Genomic DNA, 26,645 nt, shown 5'->3' on the forward strand with positions numbered 1-26,645 from the left:
CAAACATGTCTTGTTAGAGTAAAAGGTACCTTGTGGAATTGTATAATACATTTTTTCGAATTAAATTCATATGGTTTTGGAAATTATGAATTAATAAAGAAGTGGGAAAATTGGAGACCCACTTACAATAATTGAGGGGGGTTTTGACAGCGACGCTGGGCTTAAGTGGCATCTCCAAAAACAAACCGTCTTTTTTTCCCCTCCCCACAATTATTGATTTTCTTTTTCAAAGATTCAGAAAAGACCAAAGAACTTCTCTTTGCTTTTTTCTTCTTCTAATCTTCTTTCTTTGTAGTTGGGTAATATTTGGAATAGAATGCTATAAGCCTCTTTTATACGGGTCAATTTTTTTTTGTAGTAGGAATAGAGAAATAAGGTCAAAAGTCCAAGTTCCACATGTCAAGGGTCAATATTGACCTATGTCAAATAAATGGTAGATGCTGATCTCACACTACACACTACACACTGGCACACTGCTATTTTACCAAGAGATCAGGTTCAGATGATTTGGTTGCAACCAATTATTTCTGTGCAATGCTTAAATGATAGATAGCATTTTTATTTATCTACCGGTAAACTACATACTATGGTCACATTTTCTCCTCAAGTATTCCAAATATATAACACACATGATAGAACACTAGAGTCTTGGTTGTCTAAGGTTTTGTTTTGCGATTTATCATGACCACGAAAAAAATTATTACTCAACCATATGTTATTTACAATAGTTCTTATTTGATTTATCATGAACAATAAAAAAAATTATTAGGAATTCAAGAAGAACAAAGTATAAACTCACTTTATTAACTTAAACTTTTTATAACTCGGTTATGATTAGGATAGCTTCCAACTCGAGTTATCTGATCAAGCTTATGTCAGTATTTACTAAGGTTTGATTTCCACAGATAAATATTTGAATTTCAAATTCCAAAACCATGTTGTAAAGTGTAAGCAAACAAGTTTATACATCCAAAACTCTTTTTAAAGAAAAAAAAATGAAAAAGAATTGCCGACCTATACAATTTGGTAGTTGTGGAATTAAGATTTTTGTGTGAGATCATGTGACATGTCTTCAAAATTAAGGTTATGCTTTTTGTATATATGTTTTTAATTCGCTAGTTGATGAATACTGATGGCGAGGATGACCTCATCAATCATAACCAACAATTTCTCCAACAAATGTTTCATGAAATAATGATACTTTTTAAAAAAAAAATTGGACGAATACATAATGACATTAATATATGCAATAAAATACAGAGAAAACTCAGTGCCTCTACACCAAAAGCTCCCACGCTTTTAATACTGTTTTCAGTTAAATTGAATAGTGTTTTAACTAGGGAGAATTATTTGTTCGATTATTTTGATTATTGTCGTATTAGTTACATTGATTTATTTAACTTATCCATAATTATTTTTTCTTTTTCTTTCTCAATACTATTTATATTTATCGTAAAAGTACGTTTTGGACAGGCATTCATTTTTTCTTCTTTGGTGTTATTTTCGGATATGCTCCATACATAACAGGTAGCAAAGTCGTAGATACAAATGTGTTAAGAGGCGCACAACATTATGCTTTAAAAAATTCCCAACAGTGAAGTTTCTTTCGTGTAACTCTGAAATATGGTGGCAACTCAGCCACTAAAGGATTTGTAGTTGTTTTTAAAAGAAACATTTAAGTTGAATAACATCGATCCTTAATTTAAAGGTTATCTCACAATGTAAAATCGATCTATTACAAAATTTGGTTATGAGGTTTTTTGTCAAACAAATTAGATGGGGTTTGTGAAAATATGTCGAAGTAGTTTTTTAAACATTAAACATAAAATGTAGTGGAATCGTTTATTGTTTCATAAGAAGAAAAAAAAAGTATACGAAAAGGGAGAGAAGGAATTTTGAAGAGGGAAATAATTAGGGCTAAAAAATTATAATTATACAAAAAAAAAAAAGAACCACTTGATTCCTTCGAATTTGACCCCACAAGTTTCCTTCGCATTTGGAAAAGACATTCACATTAGAAAAATGCTAACGATGATGACCCACCCCAACACACCACTCTCCAATTTTTAAATACACCAAAAAGTATAACTTACTTTAATCTTAAACCGGGTGATTAATCCAAAGCAGACGCCACATAAAAATTATATATTTCAACAACTAATTCCAATTTTATTCCAGTAAGTAAAAAATGGTTTTATGTTAGTTAACATCTTTTATTACAAAACAATTTCTTTGATTCTTGATTTTCTATATCTTTTTCAAACATTTTCATCGATATTAAGATCTAACAGAACATTAAGAAGTGAAAAAACTGCACAATGTTTTGGGACAAGAACCTCTTAAGCTATCAAGTCTTTTGCACAAATGAAGTTTGGAGATAACAAACAACACACCTCTCCCATTATCTAATAATCTCTCTTAAGTGTAATGTTGATCTGCACTTTTAACTTGTCATGGACTTGGTCTTGACGCCAATCTTCTTCCAAGAAACACTAGGCATGATTTGTTTCGTGTCCACACGATCTTTAAACTGAACAGCAAAGTTGAGCAACGAATCAAGAAGTGACTCTGACATATAGTGAGGCTCAAGTCCAAGTTCCATCAGCTTTGTGTGCTTTGCATTGTAGTAATGTTCTTCCGCCTCAACTCTCGGGTTAGGCACAGTCATCTTTTTCACATCGAGCCCGAGCTTTAAACCCGCTTTAGTGACGAGTGAAGCCAGCTCATTGACTGAAAACTGTTCTGTGAATTGGTTGAAGACTCGGAACTCACCAGCCTTTGCCGGGTTCGCTATAGCTATCTCAACACATTGAACCGTGTCTCTTATATCGAGGTAGCCTCTTGTCTGCAATGAGAAGAGAAAAAACTGAATACAAACCTCACTTTTTCGATATAAAAACTATCTTTGAAAACAGCTAAAAGAGTCATTTACCTGACCACCTTTACCATAAACAGTAAGTGGGTGACCAACAGCAGCTTGCACACAGAACCGGTTAAGTGCTGTACCGAACACAGCATCGTAATCTAAACGGTTACGGAGTTCCTCATGCATCTCTGTCTCATCAGTCTTGACTCCATAAACAACTCCTTGGTTGAGATCAGTGGCTCTAATACCCCAAGCCTTGCAAGTAAAAGCAATGTTGTGCGAGTCGTGAACTTTGCTCAGATGATAAAAGGAGCTAGCTTGCTTGGGGTATGGCAAAGTGTCGGTTCTACCATTGTGAGTTATCGTTATAAAACCTTCCTCGATATCGATATTTGGAGTACCGTACTCACCCATGGTCCCAAGTTTCACAAGATGACACTCTTCTCCAAACTCTTTAATAGCAAAGAGAACATTGAGAGTCCCAATGACATTGTTGTGCTGTGTAAACACGGCTCTAGACCGGTCTATCATCGAGTAAGGCGCAGATCTCTGTTCCCCAAAGTGGACAACTGAATCAGGCTCAAAAGACTTGAAAGACTCAGCCAAGAATTCAAAATCACAGATATCCCCAACGTATAGCTCAATTGATTTCCCTGTCAAAGCTTTCCATCTACTGATACGGTCATGAATCGAGGCTATAGGAGTCAGTGACTCAAGTCCAAGCTGGTGGTCGAAAAGCCGCCTTACAAGGTTGTCAACGATGCAAACTTCGTAATTCTTCTTGGACAAGTGAAGGGCAGTAGCCCAACCGCAGTAACCATCTCCACCAATGACCATAACACGTTTTGGTTTAGACGATGAGTCATTGGTTGATGTTTCAGGTGGTGCTTGTTGGCTTAGGGGCACAGCAGCAGTAGCTCTGAAAACGGAACTTGTTCTTCTCGGTTTCTTCTCTTGGAAGAGGAGTCCTTTGAGAGAAGATCTTGAAAGACACTGAGGATTGAAGAAGGTTTGCCCTAAACCAAACGGCTTAACGGAACTCTTGCTGCTGCTGCTGTTAAGTGAGATAACTGAAGGGCATGAAGCTGAAAGTAGATGCGCCATTTTTTAAAGGTTTGTTCTTGATTCTATCAAACACACATTCACCTGCAAAAACAATACAAAAGCAGGTTAAGATTTATGACAGTTTGGTTTCTGCAAAAGAGGACATATCCAGGAGACAATGTCAATTTCTATTCTTTTTTTTTTTGTTTTCTTTCTTCAAATTTCAAAAACTTAACCAATAAAAATCGAAACTTTATCCTCATACACACACACAGCCACTAAACCAAGACTAAATCAGCTCTTCGCAAGACTGAACATTTGATCAAGTAAAGTAGATTCTGTAAAACAATATGCTTTGCGATAAACAGTAAGAAAAGAAGCACATTGATGGAGACTAAAAACATGAAATTTAGACACAACCCAAACTGAAACTCTGTGAAATTTTTTGATTTCCAACAATTTTCAGAGTTTCTTCAAAACGAAACTACTGAAGCTGCAAAACGGAGAAATCAGATTTGAAAAGAAGAGAGGATTACTTACCCTTTAAATTTTGAGAGTTTGTCGAAGAAGAAGGAAGCTTCAAGACTTTGATTTGAAGTGAGGGGGGATTTTTCTCTTTCGCTTCTCCCGGAAACGATGAGAGGAGTCAGATAAATAAAAATCATCAGATATATGCCCAAAGCATATTCTTATTTATTCCCCTTCCCAAATTCTTTGGCCCTAAATCTAATACTGTAATTAGTACTTAAGTGATACGGATTAATCAAATTAAGTATTAACCATAGATCGCCTAAATCGCTTTTTAACAACTTTGGGTTTTTAGGGCCGATTTCACTGTCGCTAATGTGGTCAAGAGATACTCTTCCCTTGCTGGGCCGCTTGGCCCAAATATATATTTCTGTAATTATTCTTTGGCTATTTTGAGTAAAACAAAGAATTATGAATTAGAATTATTACTTCACAACTTCACACCAATGAAATTTATTCGAACTCAAATCAAAATACTATTTTGTAGTTCTAATAGCAATTTTTTTGAGAATATTCTCAGATCTGTCATATACAGTGACAAACATTATCACCAATGCCACTTTTTCTTCGCTCTTTTCTCGCCTGCCACACAACTATTATCAAATAACTATTATATTCTTTGTCTTTTTTATTCAATATTATTAATTGTTTGTTTTTCTCAGACATAAAAGAACAAAGCTCTCTCTCCTCATGACTCTCAACTTTTTTTCTTTCCATCGACTTTTCATCTTCTTCTTCTTCAATATTAAACTGCCATCTGAATCTCTCACTTCTTTGAGTTCTCTTGCAGTCATGCAGTCAATTCTACTACGGTTGAATCCTCCGACTGATCCGCCTTTGTCCGTCGTGGCCGGCTAAACATCTGTGACGAGTTCTGAAATCCTTCGTCCTCCGTAGTAGGCAAAACCGCTTGGTCCAGTTCCAGAGTTCTTATACTCGACAATATACAAGCAAAATCGTAGGTCTGCAGATCGCCAGATCTGGTGGACCAGATCTAGCCGGCTAGGTTTTTGTCCATCCCTATTATGTATTGCGTTCTCTTGAGTGGACTTTATCTGTTTGGTCATGTGTTTTATGTCTATTGATAACAATAAAACTTGTCCACACTACATGTCTGCAGATCCCGTGTCTGGTGGACCAGATCCATCCGACCATGTTTTTGTCTACCAATATTAAATTTGTCCACACAGCAGGATCCGGTGTCTGGTGGACCAGATCCAGTTTACCAGGTTTTTGTCCACCACTATCATGTCCTTTGTTCTATTGAGTTTGCGTGTTGGACCATATCCGTTTGGTCATGCGTTTTGTGTCCATTGCTAACAAAAAACGTGTCCACATTGTAGGTTTACAAATCCAGTGGACCACATTCATCAGCCAAAGTTTTTGTCTACCACTATTATGTCCTTCGTCTCTTGAGTCCATCACACTATTATGTCCTTCCTAGTGGACCACTTTTTTGTTTAGAACATTAAGTCCATCACACTAACATGTATGTTGTCTATCTCACAAGTCTGAAGACGTTCATATTGACATTAGTAAACTCTCGGAAGACAACAATGTTACTACACATTGAATGTATGCCTCTATGGACCAGTTTTATCTTTGTTTTGTCCACTAGATTTTTATTTATGGACCACTTACTTTTTTTATCTATCCAACCATGTTGTCTGTTAAGTTCTTGATGGACCAATTTTTATTCTAAAATCTTAAGTTCATCGAACTCACATGTGTTTTGTCCATCGCGCAGGTCCGAAGATGTTCAGCCTAACATTGGTGAACTCTCGGAAGATAACAATGATACAGAGAAGGTATGTCTCTGTTGGTGGACCACAATAGACTTACTTTTGTCTTTCCAAACCATCTTGTCTATTAACTTCTAGATGGACCAATTTATTTTAAAAAAATATTAAGTCCATCAAACTAACATGTTTGTTGTCTATCTCGCAGACTTAAAATTGATGAATTCTCCGAGGACAACCATATTACTGATCTGGAGAACTCCACCAATTTCAATTTCTTTTATATCTAGATGTGTATAAACAATGATAATTAAAAAAGAATCAGTCACATCATCACTATTTTGTCAGTCTTAAAATCCTTGCCTAAAAATTAATGATTTTTTTTTTAATTTTCTTTCATTCATGATTTTAAAGGATATTATAGTATTTTGATCATATGCCATAAAAACAGCAAATGACATAATTGAGAAGGAAAGAATGAAAATGGCATTTATCAAAACTTTAATTCTGAAAATGGCGCTTCCAACAAAATTCCAAATTTTTTTCTGCAAGTTGACCAAAAATAAGAGTCATACTTCTACTGTAAATTATATATTAGACTAACAAAGACAACAACAAAAATGAAAAAAAAAAAAAAAAAAAAAAAAGAAAACATTCTCCTAATTCTTTGTGAAAGTAGGTGGTAAAAATGACGACATTGTATAGTCATTTGATCCCCGTGAACCACTTGATAGCTTGTAAAAACGTACGTGCACGCACACACAAAAACACTCGCACTGATTGGCATTCTCCCAAAGTTTCTTTATAAAACAGATAACTGATCCATAATAACTAGTCCTAATAGCTGGTTCCTTGACACTAATAATACAATTTACAAGTTTAATCATCTAAGCGGATGTCTCTGTTACAGGTCTGAAAACTTCTTCCACACATCATTCATTTCAAAGTTGTTGGCTTCTTCAATCTTGTTTTCCTTCACATTTTGCCTCGAATGTTTTCAGGATTTCTGGCAGCTCCTTCGACCACTATCCTCTGGATTGACAAGTAATCTCACTTCACTTTGCTACTCTCTTATGTCATCTGATCACATATTAAAATCGAAACCCACTTCATCTCATAGAATTACTTCATTTTGCTCTTAATCCCTTATAAAATGGTTATTAGTTAACTTTTTTTTTCTTTCTTTCTAAAAACTACAAAACAGAGTCGTTCATAACCAGTTGTGACTCTGGCGAGTCAGACCCGTGTCGGGATGACGCGGCTGCTCTCACCCTCAAGTTCGCAGCTATGGCTTCGATCCTTGTCGCTGGATCCGCCGGGGTCTCAATCCCTCTTGTAGGAGGAACCCTCCTCCCGTTCAACGGTGGATTAATGAGGGGAGCGAAAGCGTTTGCAGCAGGAGTGATCCTCGCAACAGGGTTCGTTCACATGCTCTCCGGCGGCTCCGAAGCTTTGTCCGACCCGTGTCTGCCGGAGTTTCCATGGAAAGTGTTTCCTTTCCCAGAGTTCTTCGCCATGGTCGCGGCGCTTCTCACTTTGCTCGCTGATTTCATGATCACGGGGTATTACGAGAGGAAGCAGGAGAAGATGATGAACCTCTCCTTCGAGTCGCTTGGTCAGCACCGTTCCATTATTTCGGATCCGGGTCTTGAATCGGGTTTACTGAGGGACGAAGATGGAGGAGCGTTGCATATCGTGGGGATGCGTGCTCGCGCGGACCATCACCGCCATAGCCTCTCCATGGGTGCTGAAGGTTTTGAGGCTCTCTCAAAGAGAAGCGTTGTTTCCGGTCATGGACACGGCCACGGCCACGGGGACGTTGGCTTGGACAGTGGTGTAAGGCACGTTGTTGTTTCTCAGGTTAAGACTTTTTTTTTTCCTTTTCATTTCATAATTTCCGACTTTGACTCTATTTTTAGTAAGCTCTGACTTTATTTTGATTTCTTGTTCACATTATTATTAATTTTTAAGAAAAAAACAAATATTTGACTTTATTATACACAATATAGCTAAGTCAGTGTCTCTTTTAAATACACTGTACATGACTTTCATGGAAACTACAGCTGGAACTACATAGAGCTAACTTTGTTTTAATGAAATTACAGCCCCGTTTTTGATCTGTAGTATTTAATCGATTGAAATTTTCTTGTACCATAATTAAGTCCATTAGAATGTGAGTGCAACGAGTGATACTATTTCCTATTTAAAATGTCACATTACATTAACGTAACAATTTTATTTATTTCTTGTTTTCGAAAAGTATTGTTTATTGTCATTTTGATCATTAGTTACAAAATAAATGATAATATAAGTCATAAGTGTTCATTTTATACTAAAACTATTTTTGGAAACAAGGTTTTTTTGTTGGTGGTGTATTTTGACGTGTTCATTGAGTCATATGTGACCTAGTCAAACGATTCCGTTTATAAAATCTCTTCTTCTTTTTTTCTTTTTTTTTTTTATAAAATTAGTGATACGATCTGATGTTTTTTTTTTTTTTTTGTCAAACATTTTTTTTTTGGTCAAACACGATCTGATGTTTTTATATTTCAGATACTTGAAATGGGAATAGTATCACATTCAATAATTATTGGAATATCACTTGGAGTATCACATAGCCCATGCACCATACGTCCCCTCCTTGTCGCTCTTTCCTTCCACCAATTCTTCGAAGGTTTCGCCCTCGGTGGTTGCGTTGCAGAGGCAAGACTAACCCCGCGCGGATCAGCCATGATGGCTTTCTTCTTCGCCATCACTACTCCCATCGGTGTGGCCGTGGGAACGGCCATTGCCTCATCTTACAATTCCTACAGTGTTGCGGCATTGGTGGCTGAAGGAGTGCTCGATTCTCTCTCTGCGGGAATATTAGTTTACATGGCGCTTGTTGATTTGATCGCTGCGGATTTCTTGAGCAAGAAGATGAGTGTTGATTTCAAACTTCAAATTGTTTCTTATTGCTTTTTGTTTCTTGGAGCTGGGATGATGTCCGCTCTTGCTATTTGGGCTTGATCATCAGTTTTAACTTTTTTTTTGGTCAGTTAATAAAGCTATTTGATTTTCTTTTCTGAATTTGTGTGTATGGAACTAAATCCTTTTGATTTTATGTTGTTTGTTGTCATTTGTAGTTTAAGGAAGTAGTAATTTGACTGATCAACATGTGTATTACTCGATCTATTTGATTTAATAAAAACTATATATGGCGTTTTGAAAATGTTCACTCGGTAGCAAATTTTCACTTGTCCAGTCTTTCTTTAGCCTTTTAATTAGCTGGTAACGAAAAAATTAGCTTATATATGCAACTGGTGAATCCGAAGGCTGAACCAAAAAACAAAAGAAAGATTTGAAATACCCAGCCCTAGGCCTTTGTAAATTATAAGTGACCATATAGATTTCCAAGAGGAAACAATAAGCTTTTTCGTTTTGGTACCAAATTGAGGGAGTTGGAATGGTCGTGACAATATAGGAATATATCGCAGGAAAAAGTCCATCTCTTACAGGACAAGAATAAGAAGTGGATTATTACGTGGAGATCTTTCATCAACAATACTATGTATCTATAGTAGTTCTATGGTATTTTGTACTATCTATATATCTAGCTAGTATATGTTCAAAGTTGATGAAGTACCTAAGTTAAAAGAGCATGCTAAATCATTTCTCTCTACTAGTTTAGAAAAAACATTGTATAATCCATGAATCATAGATTTGTATGTTCCTTTGGTTATAAATTTAGTTATAACTTTGACAACAAAAGAAAGTACTGTTTGAAAGACAATATGAGTTAACTTTTTCCAAAAGGTAAGGAGAATTCTTATTAAGATCATTTATATTTCATGGAAGCTAGGTCAAAAACGAGAATATTTCATTATCTGTTGAATAAATAGGATTATGGAGGACGATGGTTCCCAAGTATGATGAAGAAAAAGACGAACCCTATAAATTGTTTTTTAATCTAAAAAATTCTCTATTGAGGAGATAAACTGTCTGTGAAACAAATTCCGCCACCTAATTTCTCTAAGATTTTCATGTGAACCAAAATAATTATACCATCTTCACCATATATATTACTTTAATTTGTTGCCACCTTTATGATATTTTTTTCGATAAAGGTGACAAACAATTTTGTCCACTGATACCCAATCTCTTCCACTTCAGTTCTCTTCCTTTCAAATTTTATCTCTGAGATTTTTTTTTTTTAACAGCATTTTCCACAATTTTGTAGTGCTTCCTATATATCAAAGATTTGCTGGTATATATTATTAGATAATATTACTTTAAGCCAAACTTAATTATATAAATTATAGTTTTACGTTTATTTTGTTGTTGTTTGGGAATAACTAAAAAAAAAATAATCATAATTAAAAAAAAAAAAGATTATCAGAATATTGTAACTCCTGATTAGATGCAAATACACGTGGAATCTGTACTATGCTTTTCACCAACCACATCTGGAGCTTCACCAAATTTATTAACCACAGAGAGCCACGCTATTTTCTGTTTTATTTCCTTTTTTAAAATATTACAAAAAAGAATATCCAAAAAAAAATTCGACTATATAAATAAACACACTATGTCAAGTAGGGGACGTCGTGATATACATATATACATATAAATACATTCACATTTTATTTTATTTTACAACGGTCCGTGTGAGTGAGTAGTGGTGTGTTTATATCACATCCTTTGTAGCTCTCTCTTCCTCCATGGCGATAAACTAAAAAAGCAAGGATAGATACACCACCCTACATCTCATCTTCCTCCAACCTCAATCTCAACCTCCTTCCTCATACATCTCTAATCTACTACTCCTCTCTTTAACCTTCCCCAATGGAGCGCGCAAGGAGACTTGCTTACAGAGGCATCGTCAAGCGTCTCGTTAACGACGCTAAACGACACCGTAACCCCGATACTCCACACGTCGTCGTTCCCCACGCTCCGGCGAGGTACGTCTCTTCTCTTTCCCCTTTCGTCTCCACTCACCGATCCGTCAATCCCAACGCGGCAGCCGCCTTCGCGAGGCACCACCACCACCAACAGCATCAGACGCGTTCGATCTCTGTCGATGCACTTAAGCCCGGCGATACTTTCCCGCGTCGTCATAACTCGGCGACCCCAGATGAACAGAGCTTTATGGCCAAGTTCTGTGGTTACGACCACATCGATTCGCTCGTCGATGCCACGGTGCCCAAATCTATCCGATTAGGTTCGATGAAGTTCTCCAAATTCGACGATGGCTTAACCGAGAGCCAGATGATTCAACACATGGTTGATCTGGCTTCCAAGAACAAGGTCTTCAAATCTTTTATCGGGATGGGTTACTACAACACCCACGTCCCTACTGTGATCATCCGTAACATCTTGGAGAATCCAGCTTGGTACACTCAGTACACTCCTTACCAAGCTGAGATCTCTCAGGGTCGTCTCGAGTCGCTCCTCAATTTCCAGACGGTTATCACCGATCTCACGGGGCTTCCCATGTCGAACGCTTCGCTCCTCGATGAAGGGACTGCTGCTGCGGAGGCTATGGCCATGTGTAACAACATTCAAAAGGGTAAAAAGAAGACCTTTGTCATTGCTAGTAACTGCCACCCTCAGACTATTGATATTTGTAAGACTAGAGCTGGTGGGTTTGAGTTGAATCTTGTCACGGCTGATCTCAAGGATGTAGATTACAGCTCTGGTGATGTTTGTGGGGTTCTTGTTCAGTACCCTGGTACTGAAGGTGAGGTCTTGGATTATGCTGAGTTTGTCAAGAATGCTCATGCTCATGGTGTTAAGGTTGTCATGGCTACGGATTTGCTCGCTTTGACTATGTTGAAACCCCCTGGTGAACTTGGTGCCGATATTGTTGTTGGTTCCGCTCAAAGGTTTGGTGTTCCCATGGGTTATGGTGGTCCTCATGCCGCCTTCTTGGCTACTTCACAGGAGTATAAGAGAATGATGCCTGGGAGGATTATTGGTGTTAGTGTTGATTCTTCTGGAAAGCAAGCTCTTCGTATGGCTATGCAGACTAGAGAACAGCATATTAGGAGGGACAAAGCCACTAGCAACATCTGTACTGCTCAAGTAATCCCTCCTTACTATACTCACTTTTCATTTGTTACTATTAGTTCCCGCAGATAATTAGATGATATATTGATTCATCCTGATGAGAACTTCATCTTTTTCCTTTTGTATTGCCATTTTGTATAATGTTTTTTTTTTTTCCTTTTTCTTGCAGGCGCTGCTTGCCAACATGGCTGCCATGTATGCTGTTTACCATGGACCTGCTGGTCTAAAATCTATTGCCCAGCGTGTTCATGGTCTTGCTGGCGCATTTTCTTTAGGGTTGAAGAAGCTTGGGGTTGCAGAAGTCCAAGAACTTCCCTTCTTTGACACTGTAAAAATTAAGTGCTCGGATGCACATGCTATTGCTGATGCAGCTACCAAAAGTGAAATTAATCTGCGTGTTGTTGACTCAAACACTGTGAGTCTCTCCTTTGCTTTGGTCTTTAAGGGTTCTTACTTGTATAACAGCATACAGATCTCTGAATATTTGGATATGATTACTTAATTCAGATTACTGCTTCCTTTGACGAAACAACCACCTTGGATGATGTCGATAAACTTTTCAAAGTTTTTGCTTCTGGCAAGCCTGTAAGTGTTTGCTTATTCCTCCTTTTGTTGTTTACTTATCAGTTCTGTGCACCTTGAATAAAATTTGATTATCTCCAATCCGCTTCAGGTTCCATTCACAGCTGAATCTCTAGCACCCGAAGTTCAGAATGCCATTCCTTCCAGCTTAACAAGAGAGACCCCTTATCTTACCCACCCAATCTTCAACATGTACTATTCTTTCTTTCTTTTTTGATCTTGAGTGGTTTATTGCTTGCGGATTATCAGTTTCTCATCTTTATTTTTATTTTTAACTATGTGATTAGGTACCACACAGAGCATGAGTTGCTTAGGTACATTCACAAGTTACAGAATAAGGATCTATCACTGTGCCACAGCATGATTCCGTTGGGATCTTGTACGATGAAACTAAATGCGACAACTGAAATGATGCCAGTTTCATGGCCAAGTTTCACCGACATTCACCCTTTTGCTCCTGTTGAACAAGCACAAGGTTATCAGGTTAGTCACTTTCTTGATTCATCTGAGGTTTGATCTATGAAATTGAAATATGAACTGATTTCGTTTCTACATTTATGTAGGAAATGTTCCAAAATTTGGGTGATCTCTTATGTACAGTCACTGGGTTTGACTCTATCTCATTTCAACCTAATGCTGGCGCTTCTGGTGAGTATGCCGGGCTTATGGTTATCCGTGCATATCACATGGTAAAAGCTTACATCCTAAGTTTGAATCTAACTGTTCACCTTCAATTTATTTTAATTGTATAAACTGAAAAGTGAATGAATGAATGCATTGTCCAGTCAAGAGGAGATCATCATCGTAATGTGTGTATCATACCTGTCTCTGCACACGGTACAAACCCTGCAAGTGCTGCTATGTGCGGTATGAAAATTATTACGGTTGGAACTGATGCTAAGGGAAACATCAATGTTGAGGAGGTGAAAAAAGCTGCAGAAGACAACAAAGACAAGTTAGCCGCTCTTATGGTTACCTACCCTTCAACTCATGGAGTCTATGAAGAGGGTATCGACGAGATTTGCAACATAATACACGAAAATGGAGGTCAAGTGTACATGGATGGTGCCAACATGAATGCACAGGTGAAAGATCTTAATCTGCAAACAGATATCTCAAGGTTTTGGTCTTATTTGTAAGAGCATGGTGTTGGGTTTGTGTAGGTCGGTTTGACAAGCCCCGGTTTTATTGGAGCCGATGTGTGCCATCTCAATCTCCACAAGACCTTCTGTATTCCTCATGGAGGTGGTGGTCCTGGTATGGGTCCCATTGGTGTGAAGAAACATTTGGCACCATTTCTTCCTTCTCACCCCGTGGTTAGTCTTTGATCCTTCATCACTGTTATACATCTTGGTTAATGATCATTAGATTCCTTATTTTTTGGTTTCCTCCATTGCCATGTATAAAGATATCTACTGGTGGTATCCCACAACCCGAGAATACAGAACCGATGGGTACAATAGCCGCTGCACCATGGGGATCTGCGCTTATCTTGCCAATATCTTATTCTTACATTGCCATGATGGGATCTGGTGGACTCACTGATGCCTCCAAGATTGCAATTTTGAATGCCAATTACATGGCAAAGCGTCTAGAGGTAGTAGAACATCTTTGTCTCCTCTTTGTCTATTCATCGTTTGAGAATGAAGAAAGTCTAATTTTCCTCTTGATTTGTTTATACAGAAACACTACCCAGTTCTTTTCCGTGGTGCTAATGGAACAGTAGCACACGAATTCATCATAGACTTGAGAGGCTTCAAGGTATTACAGTGTTGTGAACTGAATGAAACTAAAGTATATGTTTTGGGAATGCATATCACTAACTGCTTCAAATATGGCTTTGTAGAACACTGCTGGATTAGAAGCAGAGGATGTGGCGAAACGGTTAATGGACTATGGATTCCACGCACCCACAATGTCTTTTCCTGTCTCTGGAACTCTTATGATTGAGCCAACCGAGAGTGAAAGCAAGGTATATACTAATATGCAAATTTTTCACTGACTCTTTCTTCTCTCAATGTATCAACTTGATGGAGCTAATAATATATGTTTGCAGGCGGAGTTAGACAGGTTCTGTGATGCTCTCATTTCAATTAGGGAAGAAATTGCACAGATTGAAAAAGGAAATGCGGATGTCCAGAACAATGTTCTCAAGGTAATTAAGAAAGCAAAGACTCATCTTATTATTGGAGAAGTTGAGATAAAGACTTGGTTGTTTTATGTTCTCAGGGAGCCCCACATCCTCCATCGATGTTAATGTCAGACACATGGAAAAAGCCGTATTCTCGAGAGTACGCTGCTTTCCCTGCCCCATGGCTCCGCTCGGCGAAGTTCTGGCCCAGTACAAGTAAGTATAAGACCATCCAAGATCGATTACACACATGGTTTTTTTTTTGTTTAGCTTACTTTGATTTCTGACAAATGATTAAAACGTGGAACAGGTCGAGTGGACAATGTGTATGGAGACAGGAAACTGGTGTGCACTCTCCTCCCGGAGGAAGAACAGGTCGCAGCTGCAGTATCTGCTTGATTACAGCTCTCCCCGGATGCATAAACTTGTGTTGTGTGTCCTCCAATTTCTCACATCATTCTCTCTTCTCTTTCACATTCTGTCCATAGTGTTATCATTATACGCTTTCTGTCTCTCTTACTCTCTTAATCTAATTCGAATACATCTATATATTTTTCACAAATCACCGAAACAAACGTAGATTACTGACAAAAAGTTGCAGAAGTATAAACCAAAAAATATTTATTGTTAACTATGAAACTGAACTCAACCTTGGTTGTCCCATGCCTTTCAAGTATTTACAATTTTAGTTGGGTCTAAGAATGTTCGGAAATTTGTATATATCCCATCCAGCAACGAATCATGTGTAGGATCAAATCCTGTTTCATGAACCGGTCACACTGCTGGTTCGGTACGGCTGTAATGTAAACGTTTGTTTTCTTGCAGTTTACTCATAACTCTTAAAGTGACTGGTAGACATAAATGGTTCCACGAAAAAAAAAAACAAACTTTGGTAGATCAAGACTTAAGTGAGCAATATGGGGGAAAACGAGCTATTTTCCCCTAAAAACTACCATATCTAGCTAGATAGAGCCCGAACTATAACCCTAATCTATATGTCCCTAAAAAGAAAGTTTGAAATTTATTTCTCCCCAAATCAAAAAGTTTGAAATCAAAATCTCCATATATCTGGGTTACATTGGTTTAAGCTTTAACCCCGGAACCAAACCATCCAAACCGATAGTAACCCAAATAAACAAAAATAAACTATTTTTCTGGGTTTTAAAAACAAAATTGAAATCAAAGGGGTTTTTAGCCTGATTTTATTTCAAGAACTTTGACGACATTGATCTGCTGTAGCTTCCTCGAAGCAGCACCATCAGCAGCAGCCGGATCAGAAACGTAGTCAAGCTTATTCTTCTTCATCTTTGTCTTCCTCCGTTGCGGATCCCGACGATGCCGCGGCAGCAGAATTTGTAGGTGACGATCCGCTTGCTCCTTCTAATGGACAGGTGATTGTTGGTGTTGAGAGCAATTTTCGTGTGGTGTTACTGTCGTAGACCAATGTGTTTGAGAGTATTCATATTGTGTTTGAGAGTATTCATATTGTGAATCAAGCTGTTAGTGTTATTGTTACTGCTTGTTGTGGGGTTGAAGTACTCCGGAGAAGCTTGGACGGAAGTATGGGGAGGTTTACATGGCGCTTGATATTGTTTTGTGTGGTGATAGTAATATCAGACAGAGGACAAATAACTAAACAGAGGATTCAAACGAAGAAGATGATATCTTTCATCTTCACTTCTTTCTTCAGCTCCTTCACAACGGCTTCATACAGCGCCACCGCTTCTCAGTATTTTTTTTACCGGAGTCGCTGAATCAGATATGAGAAGTTACCTTGTTCACCATTTTTCTTACTGCAAAAAAGTCAAATACCAGAACTTTTGAAGTATAAACAACTCAAACCTTCGAAACAAATGGACAAAAGCTTTACCTGCGGGAATGGTGGTGGGTTAATAGATCAAAATCTGGGTTTTAATTGAGATTATGTTGCTTTGCCAAAAAAAAAAAAAAGATTGGGATTGTATTCTAAATCTGGGTTTTAATTGGGTTTGTGCTTTAACCAGATCAAAATCTGGTTTTTTCTGGTTTATAATGGTTAATAATCGGTTAAATAAATTTCAAATTGATGGAACTCATGGAAGTGGGTAGATAGATATTGAACTATTAATTTGAGGAGATTTTGATTTCAAACTTTTGATTTGGGAAGAAATAAATTTCAAATTTTGTTTTCAGGTACATATAGATCGGGGTTATAGTTCGAGCTCTATCTAGCTAGATATCGTAGTTCTTAGGGGGAAATAGCTCGTTTTCCCACAATATGGCCATTACTTTCAATGCAACAGTTTACACTGCAATCTTCAAAACAAATCAAAATCCTTCACAATTTTACTTAGAGCTAATAATCACCAACTAATTTGGGTTAAATACAATACGGAAACCGGGTTTAGTACGTAATTAACCAAGGAGAAAAAAAAAGATAACCGGTGTTCCATGGACATTGTTCTGCCTCAGTCTTCAACCTCAGTGTTGAAAATAAAACTTGGGAATGCTGTCGTCACATCCCTTCAAATTGAAATAGATATTGTTGATAAAAAAGTAAAGGCAATCTTAAATGGACGAAGAGAGAGTCAATCTAGCAAAGAGAGAGGATTTGGTACTTTAGGTAAGGAAGAGTCATATTCTTCAACAAGCTGGGATGTTTAAGCACATACACCTTCCATTCATCCTTGCTAATCTTACCATCTTTGTCATAATCTGCATCAGCAAATGTCTAGCAAAAACAAAGACGAGATACCAAAAAAAAAACAATCTGCTAACTGGAATTTACCAAAATGTATGATTCATTACTAATAGAGAGAAGGATTCCAAAAACTCACTTTATCAATAATCAAGGTCAGAAGTTCATCGGATAGAATCATATCAGATTCCATCAAAATAGCAGCCACCATTTGTTGCACCTAACATATTATAACAACTTCAACTTGTTATGAAGCTCAGAAGACAATTACAACTTGCAATGGCGGCAGATTTACCTCTTCTCGCTCAATAAATCCGGTTTGTCTTAGATCATAGAGCCTAAATGCAACTGCCACAGATAAGAAACATATGCTTGAGATTCATTCATAAGAGTTATTATTAGTAGGACACTGGACATTGATACTTACAGTCGATCTTCTCCTCGATTGGTGCATAGGGATGAAAGACACTGAGTGCATGGATGAATTCCTCAAACTCAATAACCCCATTCTTCTTTTCATCGAACAAATCAAAAACCTGCAATAAAATGATCAAATATATAACCATAACTCTCATCTCAGCAAGTTCATACGTCTCCATAAACAAAACACTCACCCTATCAAGAAAGAGGTTCTCACCATATGGAGCTTGAAACAGCGCCAGTCGAAGCTCTTCCTAAAAACCAGTAACATTAATATGTATACAATCATGTCATCGGATCAGGTAAAAGAGCAAACTTTATGCATGAAAGCAATCACACACACATATGAGATGACCATCAAGCTATGGCAAATTCATTAACTATACATCTGAGAGACTTTCACAAGAAGAAAAAAAACAGACCTTGTGAATCAAGCCGTCATCAATAATAGAACAGCTGAGTTTCTTGAAGAGCTCATACAAAGCTTCAACTTCATTGACTGAAACTGCAAAGAAAACAAACAAAGGAACAAACTTTCAAACTAATCAACTCCAAAACAGAGCAATTCGAACACCCATTGATCCCAAAAATTGTATGCAATGCAATGTAGTAAACACATTGGACATGGAATGAAAGAGAAGAAAACCCACATCGAGATTCACAGGCAAGACGATTCAGATCCGCGTGCTGACGTGTCCGAGGCGATGAGCCCCGGCCACGGCAATCGAAGCATTGTCCGACGGAGGAAGCGAGGATATCAATAATGGCGAAGAAAGGTATGAAGACAGCGCAGATTTGCTCCCCAACAGTCAGAGAGCTTGATCTCTGTATTAACCAAAACAAGAAACATCATACAACATTACCAAACTAATCAGACAACAAAGGAGAATTCAATAGAGTCTGATTACAGAAGAAACTGTAGGCATGTCCATGACTCTCTTTCTCTCAATTCATTTAAAACCAAGCCCTCATCATCGATGGAGGTTTATATATATATATATATGTGAGAAAACTGGAGTTGATCACATCACAATATTCCCAACAGAGATTATAAAAGTGACACTTCGAATCCTGAGTCAATCAGTTTTGTGAGTTTAATCCATTTTTTTTTTTTTAGTTTATTAAGATTATTATTACGCTAATCCATCATTTTCACATTCTCGAATCAAATGTACTGTCCCTGCTCCTCCCACGTGAACCTTTTTTTTTTTTGGTTTTATTATCTACTAATACGTTTTTAAGATAACATATATTGCTGGTGTTATTATATCATGATTACGTCAAATATGATCAAATATTTTCTAATAATGATGTAATACACACACACAAAAAAAGTCTAATTAGATAAGAATTTTTGGAATGAATAATTATGTAGATCATTATCTTGAAATGAATATTTAATTAGAAGAAATTCGGTTGATAAGAAATAAAAGAGTCACTAAAAAATGATTTGATTAATTAAAAATAGGTAAATAAGTTATCTTGTTGGCAAAAAAGGAAAGAATAATATAATAATAAAGATTTTTTTTGGGGTCAAATATAATAATAAAGATATTATTTGTAGATACTCGATTGATTAAATATCCACCACAAAACAAAAACCATCTATTATCCATGGTAAACCAAATACTATTTAATACATTCAAAAATTACATATTATATATTTGCCTGGAGCTGCTAACATACTCTTGAATTAGTACATGGATAATTTTGCTATAGCAGCCAAGCAGGAGTTGTGGAACTTGTGGTGAATTAGTACAAGACACGGCACGTTGACAGTGACATCAGTCGATATTGATTTCAAACTTATCACAACGCTGTTATGTAATGTAATGTTATTGTATAGTGCTACGAAATTTCTGACGAAAATAAGAAATATTGTTCCTCCGCATCACAGAATATAGTATCTTGGTCTTGTAATTGTGGTCGTTGGGTTTACGTTACTAAATTTTTCCTTTTAGTAGTTGGTTTTTAAAGAACTTGCGAACCGACGTTTAAGAGATTTTATTCAATTCTTATTTGGGGAAAACTCAAATTAAAAACAAATGTATTTACTAAGAAGAAAAAATATAAAAATAAAAATTAAAAGAACCTATCATAGCGGGTTTACGTTTTTATGTTTTTTAAGAGTAATTGAGTCGACACTGATATCTGAGCTTAAGGTAATTATGAGAATTCTGATAATAACGATGGCAATATTACATCCATGACAATGTTATTTCTCTAGGAAAATGTCATAGGATTGTTCAAATTCCTTACAAGCTATATAATCTGGGAAACTAGTGGCCGACCAATAACGTTAGTCGACGATCAATTCTTATCTCTATAGTTTAAGTGCTAATTGATTAAGATTCAGCAAATTAAGGAATTTCAACATTTTCAGTCTCTCAGAAACGAATTGGATATACACAAGATGAAAAGACCAAAACAATCAAGGATCTTTTTAGAATAATAAAAATGCCTAAGGATGGTTTGGTAAATAATTTTTTCTGCCTAAAAAACGAATATTGAGCAGAGCACAATAACGTCCAAGCATGAATTGGTTCAAGTTCAACCAATGATGGGAAGGTGTGGGGCTGCGGGCGATGTATTCCAAGGGAACATTCTCACCTGTACTTTTCTTAACCTCTGGATGGTTAAATTCATTTTCCGGTAAGGCAATTCTTCCATGATGGAAAGTATAGTTCTATCCTATCTCAACAATGTATCCAACCCGTTGGAGATGCCCTGATGTTTGCATACCTTAAGGTAGTGTGATAGAAGAATTAGTGCCTTGAACTACACGAGCTTCATCATGACTCCTCAGTGTAAAAGACTGAGCTGATTTGAATGATTTAGAGTAGCACAATTATTTGAGTACTAGTGATTAAAGTACTCAATCTAGTCCATCTTTCAAACATCAACGACTGAAAAAACATTTGAAAAATCTATAATCATGTATTGGCGATGAACTCATAAACCTACGACAGTACCACTCTTCCGGAAACTAAGTCTGGAGTTGGCATAACCATTGAAAGAAGGCAAACGTGAGAATGTACAAGGTACTAAAACATATTGAGGAATAGTAAAAGTGGATTTCCTTAGAGAGTATAAAACCATAATCTTTATATTCAAATTTCAATATATACAAGTAATCTTTATATACTCAATCTCAATTTGTCAAATACAGTTCACGAAGAATGAATCCTTTAGTAATAAAAAAATAGTTTCTTTCCGTAATAATCAATGGGTTTCCTTGTTGTTTTAGTCACAGCTTCAACGAATACGATTCACGTGAGAAAATGGCTCGGAAACTGCTTTTGGAGCAGCTTTTTTGGCGGTCTCTAGTACTCCAAAAACATTCCAGAATCTCAGAGTCTCGTCTCCTGCTGCTGAAGCTACGGTACAACCATCTGGACTCTGTAGAAAACATAACAAAGAACACAAGTGTTAGGACTAATGACCTGAAAGACTTAAGAGTACTTTCACCACCTAAAAAGAAATTGATGAAATTACCTGGGCCATATATAGAACTCTTGATGTATGACCGGTGAGCTCAGCCATTTTCACCATGGACTCTTGATGAAGTGTTCTTGAAGTGGGCACCGATTCAATCCTGTATCCATTATTATCAACAAACAAACAAACAAACAAACACAAAAGACAAATAGAAAACACACACAAAAGCGATTGGGGATTATACGAAACGAAACGGATTAGAAGATCTAAGTTGAAAGATTAAACGAGCGATTAGATAAAAGATGAATCAAACTGAATCCTGCTGAGATGGGAAGCGTTAGTAAATTCGAGCAGAGAGAGAGAGAGAGCCGAGCGCAAGAGAGAGAGAGAGAGAATTGTTGTTCTTCGCAGATTGAAGTGATTGAGAGAAAGTTAGAAATTTGGGGTTATTTATATAAAAAAAAAGGCAGTGGAGGAAGGAATCTCTCAATTTAGGGTTTTTGACGGACTCTGATTTCTGTAATCGGTAAGTCGGCAACGGCTATATTTGTCTGAGAGAAAGAGAGAGAGAGAGAGCCGTTGAGAGAATTATGTTGACAGCTATTGTTAAAGCAACGAGAGTAATAAATCAATTTTTTTTTGGTCAAATCCATTTTTTTTTTTAAAATTTGGTCAAACCCACACATCGTGGTCAACTTTTTTTAGTGCACAATGGTACAAACGCAAAAAACACTCGCTTTCCTCTCTATGTGATTCGATCTGATTTGATTCTATTGACATATTTGTTACTCTTCTTGTAGGATTTTAAGGTATGAACTGGTGTGACCTCTATTACCCAACACGGAAGAGATCCCTCAAGGGGGGCATTACACCACAAATGCTCGACAAAAATTAATGGTCCATGGCTGAGGTTTGGTGACGAGTTTGTGACCGACATAGAGACAAAAGCATTGTTGGATGGCCAATCTTATATCCTTTTCTACTAGCAAGTCGCGGATAGCTTTGACCAACTGGGTGAGGAGATGGAAGATGTTGTACTACCCGATGATGAGTTTTTTTACAGACGTTATGGCAATATTGGATAAGACCAAAACAATCAACGATCTTTTTTTGCGGTTTGCACGATGCAAAGACTCACTTGTCACAAATCTTGTGAGGTTGCAAAACCAAAACTATGCAACAAGAGATATCATAAGGTTTGCTTTTAGCTTTTTAATGCAAATAATCAAAGATCAACAAAACTTAAAGCTTTCTTCTTGGTTAAAAAGAGATATATATCCCTTAAAAGCTTTCTACTAGCTTCATCTCTGTCGATACTAAAACCTAAAGCAAAGCCTAAACTAAGAAAACACTCCTAGTTTAACCATGAAACAGAAACTCTTAACAAAATTAGAAACCTAACACTAACAAAACAACTGCATAACCCTGCCTACTATAGTCATGGCTCCGATACAAGCTTCCAAATCTTAACCGTTTGATCGTCGCTGGCCGAGGCAAGCAACCGGCTTTCCTTCTGCATTGGTTTTCAATAAACAGTCTCCAGTCAGTACAATGCAAATATCGAAATCAGAGTCTATAGCAAGCAAAGACATGGTTCAGTTCAGGTACACGCGCATTAAGAAGGAAAGCAACTTACATCAGGTGCCCATTGGACTGAATTTATATCCGTAGTATGTGCCTTCTCCTTCTTAAGCAAAAGTTTGTATGCAGGTTCAACAACCTGGCACATTAATGATGATCACCATTTCAATTTGGCTGTAGCACAAGGTACGTAAAAATTCATAGAGAACACACACGTGCTTTGGTTTCTAGTGCTATGATACAACGGTGACAGAAACGAATGCCAAGAGGATAAACCAGACAAGATATGGTTGAAGATATGTCAACATGATCATAAAAGAGGGCTTTAGGTAAGTAAAAGGGAGAAGTGCATACAGAGTCACTGTCGCTGTCCACAAATAACTGTATAGTATCATCCCCTGCTCCACTAGCAATAATACCATCCCTGTTATCATCAGATCTCATCAAAAAAACTTATATCTATTTATCCACAAGTGTCTCTGAAAATAAGCTTAGCACAATCATATGGAGGCAATAGAATTTAGTTGGACTGGTTTTACCCAAGGGATTTTTTAAACTGTTTCTTTCAAATGCCTCAAAAGAAACCAAAGTGAGAAGATCTATACCTTGACCAATGAACTGAGTATATGGCACGATCGTGAAAACCAGAGAGTGTACAAAGATGGGTCCTGCAAAAAAATTCCAAACAGGGTAGATGTTCAATTAGCTACAAGTTGGAACATGAGTTCTCTTGCATATTCAACTGCATCTGCATGCATCTTATCTCAAACTTATATCCTCACCAGGGTACATATCCTTCACCAGATTGCATCCTTTTAATATCTGTCCCCCATATTTTTACTGTTCGATCATCACTGCAGAAGTTCACACAATCCTAATGTTGTCAGAACAGGTAACAGAGATGAAAATATATCCTATGAGAAACTATATATGAGGAGAAGATTCACCAACCTACAAGTGACCATCCGGTCCCCAGCAGCATTAAAGGAGATAACCCATACTGTAGAGGAATGGCCACTGTGTGACGATTAAAGGCAAACAATATGTTAGAAATAGAAAAAGTTTTTGAACATGTTAGAAAGACGAAGAGGCATATAGAGGGGATTTACTTGTTAGATTCACTTAAGGTTTGGACACAATCATAATCACCATATTCATCCTCACACCACCAAACCTGTTCAATCAAAACACAAGCATTGCCCTTAAATGCAACAGTGGATATGAACGTTTTAAAAGCTCCAATGTTCTGTTTACCTTAATAATAGTGTTATCATAACTGCAAGAGAACAAAAGATCCATAGTGGGATGCCACTGGACCATCTTAACATCTTCTGAATGACCTAATAACATTGCGACACAATAACATTCATCCTCCGGTTGTATCTCCCAAATCGAGACAGACTTGTCTCTACCACATGTTGCAAGCAACGAACCAGATGCATTCCATGACACACTTTTGACTTCACTTTCATGTACCTGCACTCCGGAAGCTCAAGAAATCAAGATTAAGGAATGAAATCCCCTAAGGCAATATACTATATGTCAAAAGCTAATTGATTTCATAACTTGTCATGCAAGCATTTACTCTTCTTCATGCCCTAGTTAATTATAAGTAACCAAACGTGCTATATATTTCACAACCTAATAACCAACAATAAACACTTTGAAGAAAAAATAGGTTGAGTAGTAGTAAACAAGGAGGTACCTGTAAAACGGATACACACTCGGAGTCGGTAGCAAAGTTTTCCCAAACGCAAGTTTTGCCATCAAAACTTGCAGTGGCCAATAACTTCCCAGACGGTGACCAAGCGCACGATTTCACAGTTCTTGTGTGCGTGCCTTCCAAAACTGCCTGGACCAATCACCAAGCTTCATTATCATTAGTGACCTTTTTTTATCTAACTTGCAAACAAATACACATGATCAAATTCGAAAGAAAAAAAAAAGAAGAACCTTGCAGGACCAAGAACGAGAGAGCGAGCTCTGTTCCCAGATTCGTACGGTCTTATCGGCGCTGCAGGAGGCAAGAACACCGGCGGCGGCGGGATTCCAGGCGACGTTCCAAACACGAGCAGAGTGACCTTCAAGCTTCTGAACCTCCACTAAATCCAATTTCATCTCTGAACTCGATAGCTTGATCAAGGAAGCCTAATCAATTTCGTCAAGAATCTAATATATATCAATTTCGTCGATACGGATCACAAAAAAACCTTTTTACAACGTATGTAACCTGAAGCTAAAACGTATGTAACCTGAAGTTGTTTGTTACCTTTCTTTCGGTCATGCTATTTCGAGTTTTACCCGATGAAAACGAACATATGTGATATTTAGATTTTGTTGATAGATTGATCCGGCCCATAACAAAATTCAAAGAAAAAGAAAAAAAAACATCTTTTGATGGTTTTGGATCTACTTCAGCTTCTGAGTGAGAGAGCTATAGGTCATGTGTATCCCGTCGTCGTGAGTGCTTAAGATTGGTTAGTGTCGAAATAAGGTGTCTCTTAGTCTCGAATCACTCTAATTATACACACTTTTTGTCGTAAGATTTGATTTATAGTAGTATTAGTAAAAGTTGATTAACGCCCTCGTGTTCCATATTTTTCAAGTCCCAAAACATAATCATTATTATTATTTTTTTGTCGTTACATATCATTATACTTAGTCGATGAACTTGTATTACTATAAGGAAAGCATAAGGTTAAACAAGAATATAGGATAATTTGAAACATACAAATAGTTAAGCTAGATGACTTAGAAAAGTATATGACTTCAGATTAAAACTGTTAAGTCTCTATAATAGATATGGTAGATTAGTCATGTGCTGGTGCTTGAGTCAATGTACAAAGCCTTACAAGTTCTTGTTTGGACTATTAGACAAAAAAAAGTAACTTTTTATTTCGCCTAGCTAGGACCCAAAAGTTATGAGCACGGGTCTAATAGTCTAACATTAGTATGTGTTTATTGATTAAGATCGTAGCCATCACACAAAGCATTCCAGCACCAGTAGTTAGTAGGACAGTTCCTAGTGTTGTTGATATTATTCTGCGATTAAATTTTCATCTCTTGATTATTATAGAATCATAATTCATAAACAACCAATAATAATTAGATGAATATATATCATCAGATAATTAATTATCGATTTAAAAAAAAAAAATGTAAACGAACCCGTATATAATTATTTGTCCTTAACGAACCACAATAACTGTGTCTCCAAATCAATATCCCATTTTGGTTGGAGTGGGCATACAAGATACTTGTCCTTTACCTTGTTCTGTCTCATTATTAAAGGCAAGTACACACCATTAACAAATAGTCAAATACCCGTTTTTAACAAACTTAAGTAAACATATTCGATCTAATAAGATGGGTTAAATAGAAAACCTATCTAGAAATTATTCGTTTTTGCCTTAAGCCCACCCTAGTACTTTAATTATCTTTGTTATTTACCATCTCATCGGGGGACATGCTAGCTGGAACATCTCTGCCAGAGCTTTATCCTCAAGTTAAAACATTAGATTTTGGGTCTTCTCCTTTTGGTTGTAAATGTAGCCATCTTTTTTTAAAAAAAATAAGGAGAGCATAATTTCT

At 37.0% G+C, this 26,645-nt stretch overlaps 5 protein-coding genes and 2 long non-coding RNA genes across 11 annotated transcripts; 2 read left to right on the forward strand and 5 right to left on the reverse strand.

The window, feature by feature from the left end:
- Window positions 1-2,277: 2,277 nt before the first annotated feature.
- On the reverse strand, window positions 2,278-4,653 carry LOC104716862 (UDP-sulfoquinovose synthase, chloroplastic). Its single transcript, XM_010434323.3, has 3 exons — window positions 4,451-4,653; window positions 2,933-4,012; window positions 2,278-2,845 (listed from the first exon to the last, which is right to left on the reverse strand). The coding sequence occupies exons 2-3, from the start codon at window positions 3,968-3,970 to the stop codon at window positions 2,444-2,446; spliced, it is 1,440 nt and encodes a 479-aa protein (XP_010432625.2). The 5' UTR covers window positions 3,971-4,012; window positions 4,451-4,653; the 3' UTR covers window positions 2,278-2,443.
- A 2,220-nt stretch (window positions 4,654-6,873) lies between these two features.
- Window positions 6,874-9,388, forward strand: LOC104716863 (zinc transporter 9-like). The gene is made up of 4 exons (XM_087468464.1): window positions 6,874-7,087; window positions 7,179-7,221; window positions 7,382-8,037; window positions 8,731-9,388. Exons 1-4 carry the CDS (start codon window positions 7,073-7,075, stop codon window positions 9,184-9,186), a joined length of 1,170 nt encoding a protein of 389 aa, XP_087324590.1. The 5' UTR covers window positions 6,874-7,072; the 3' UTR covers window positions 9,187-9,388.
- A 1,372-nt stretch (window positions 9,389-10,760) lies between these two features.
- On the forward strand, window positions 10,761-15,500 carry LOC104716864 (glycine dehydrogenase (decarboxylating) 1, mitochondrial). Its single transcript, XM_010434326.3, has 14 exons — window positions 10,761-12,240; window positions 12,395-12,640; window positions 12,733-12,810; window positions 12,899-12,999; window positions 13,095-13,290; window positions 13,371-13,496; window positions 13,593-13,892; window positions 13,971-14,123; window positions 14,216-14,404; window positions 14,491-14,568; window positions 14,654-14,779; window positions 14,864-14,962; window positions 15,037-15,154; window positions 15,249-15,500. Exons 1-14 carry the CDS (start codon window positions 11,002-11,004, stop codon window positions 15,335-15,337), a joined length of 3,138 nt encoding a protein of 1,045 aa, XP_010432628.1. The 5' UTR covers window positions 10,761-11,001; the 3' UTR covers window positions 15,338-15,500.
- A 1,027-nt stretch (window positions 15,501-16,527) lies between these two features.
- On the reverse strand, window positions 16,528-16,932 carry LOC147935764 (uncharacterized). The gene is made up of 2 exons (XR_015568205.1): window positions 16,809-16,932; window positions 16,528-16,731 (listed from the first exon to the last, which is right to left on the reverse strand). It is a non-coding gene; the product is annotated as an uncharacterized LOC147935764 (long non-coding RNA).
- A 230-nt stretch (window positions 16,933-17,162) lies between these two features.
- On the reverse strand, window positions 17,163-19,256 carry LOC104716865 (calcineurin B-like protein 10). 5 transcript variants are annotated; one of them, XR_015568202.1, is made up of 9 exons: window positions 18,944-19,125; window positions 18,686-18,860; window positions 18,458-18,540; window positions 18,230-18,285; window positions 18,043-18,151; window positions 17,911-17,963; window positions 17,755-17,835; window positions 17,536-17,648; window positions 17,163-17,440 (listed from the first exon to the last, which is right to left on the reverse strand). XR_015568202.1 is itself a non-coding variant. In XM_010434327.3 (9 exons), exons 1-9 carry the CDS (start codon window positions 18,965-18,967, stop codon window positions 17,386-17,388), a joined length of 753 nt encoding a protein of 250 aa, XP_010432629.1. In that variant the 5' UTR covers window positions 18,968-19,256; the 3' UTR covers window positions 17,163-17,385. The 5 variants fall into 5 exon arrangements, 3 of the variants coding, with proteins under 3 accessions (XP_010432629.1, XP_010432630.1, XP_087324591.1); XR_015568203.1 differs by having other exon boundaries at window positions 17,536-17,632; window positions 18,944-19,105; XM_010434327.3 differs by having other exon boundaries at window positions 18,230-18,289; window positions 18,944-19,256.
- A 1,864-nt stretch (window positions 19,257-21,120) lies between these two features.
- On the reverse strand, window positions 21,121-22,071 carry LOC104716866 (uncharacterized). The gene is made up of 2 exons (XR_756147.3): window positions 21,531-22,071; window positions 21,121-21,434 (listed from the first exon to the last, which is right to left on the reverse strand). It is a non-coding gene; the product is annotated as an uncharacterized LOC104716866 (long non-coding RNA).
- Window positions 22,072-22,911: 840 nt separating this feature from the next.
- LOC104720004 (Transducin/WD40 repeat-like superfamily protein) lies at window positions 22,912-25,172 on the reverse strand. The gene is made up of 10 exons (XM_010437979.3): window positions 25,008-25,172; window positions 24,760-24,906; window positions 24,309-24,530; window positions 24,164-24,228; window positions 24,006-24,071; window positions 23,837-23,908; window positions 23,660-23,722; window positions 23,409-23,478; window positions 23,110-23,193; window positions 22,912-22,986 (listed from the first exon to the last, which is right to left on the reverse strand). The coding sequence occupies exons 1-10, from the start codon at window positions 25,170-25,172 to the stop codon at window positions 22,912-22,914; spliced, it is 1,029 nt and encodes a 342-aa protein (XP_010436281.2).
- Between the last annotated feature and the right edge of the window lie 1,473 nt (window positions 25,173-26,645).

This window comes from Camelina sativa, chromosome 10 (genome assembly GCF_030686135.1).
Source record: "Camelina sativa cultivar CO46 ecotype springtype chromosome 10, ASM3068613v1".
Taxonomy (NCBI): Eukaryota; Viridiplantae; Streptophyta; class Magnoliopsida; order Brassicales; family Brassicaceae; genus Camelina; species Camelina sativa.

What these genes read in the sequence shown, in the direction of transcription:
- LOC104716863 (XM_087468464.1), top strand. An exon ending in ACTATCCTCTGGATTGACAA is followed by an intron (nt 7,222 to 7,381) that starts GTAATCTCACTT and finishes ACTACAAAACAG; the next exon opens with AGTCGTTCATAACCAGTTGT. An exon ending in GGCACGTTGTTGTTTCTCAG is followed by an intron (nt 8,038 to 8,730) that starts GTTAAGACTTTT and finishes TTTATATTTCAG; the next exon opens with ATACTTGAAATGGGAATAGT.
- LOC104716862 (XM_010434323.3), bottom strand. Translation starts at nt 3,970, where the DNA reads ATGGCGCATCTACTTTCAGCTTCATGCCCTTCAGTTATCTCACTTAAC. An exon ending in TTTATGGTAAAGGTGGTCAG is followed by an intron (nt 2,846 to 2,932) that starts GTAAATGACTCT and finishes TTCTCATTGCAG; the next exon opens with ACAAGAGGCTACCTCGATAT.
- LOC104720004 (XM_010437979.3), bottom strand. Translation starts at nt 25,172, where the DNA reads ATGAAATTGGATTTAGTGGAGGTTCAGAAGCTTGAAGGTCACTCTGCT. An exon ending in ATGATAACACTATTATTAAG is followed by an intron (nt 24,229 to 24,308) that starts GTAAACAGAACA and finishes TTGATTGAACAG; the next exon opens with GTTTGGTGGTGTGAGGATGA. An exon ending in GACCGGATGGTCACTTGTAG is followed by an intron (nt 23,909 to 24,005) that starts GTTGGTGAATCT and finishes GAACTTCTGCAG; the next exon opens with TGATGATCGAACAGTAAAAA.
- LOC104716864 (XM_010434326.3), top strand. Translation starts at nt 11,002, where the DNA reads ATGGAGCGCGCAAGGAGACTTGCTTACAGAGGCATCGTCAAGCGTCTC. An exon ending in ACATGGCAAAGCGTCTAGAG is followed by an intron (nt 14,405 to 14,490) that starts GTAGTAGAACAT and finishes TTGTTTATACAG; the next exon opens with AAACACTACCCAGTTCTTTT. An exon ending in TAGACTTGAGAGGCTTCAAG is followed by an intron (nt 14,569 to 14,653) that starts GTATTACAGTGT and finishes ATGGCTTTGTAG; the next exon opens with AACACTGCTGGATTAGAAGC.
- LOC104716865 (XM_010434327.3), bottom strand. Translation starts at nt 18,967, where the DNA reads ATGGACATGCCTACAGTTTCTTCT. An exon ending in GATTTATTGAGCGAGAAGAG is followed by an intron (nt 17,836 to 17,910) that starts GTAAATCTGCCG and finishes ATAATATGTTAG; the next exon opens with GTGCAACAAATGGTGGCTGC. An exon ending in TGACCTTGATTATTGATAAA is followed by an intron (nt 17,649 to 17,754) that starts GTGAGTTTTTGG and finishes TGTTTTTGCTAG; the next exon opens with ACATTTGCTGATGCAGATTA.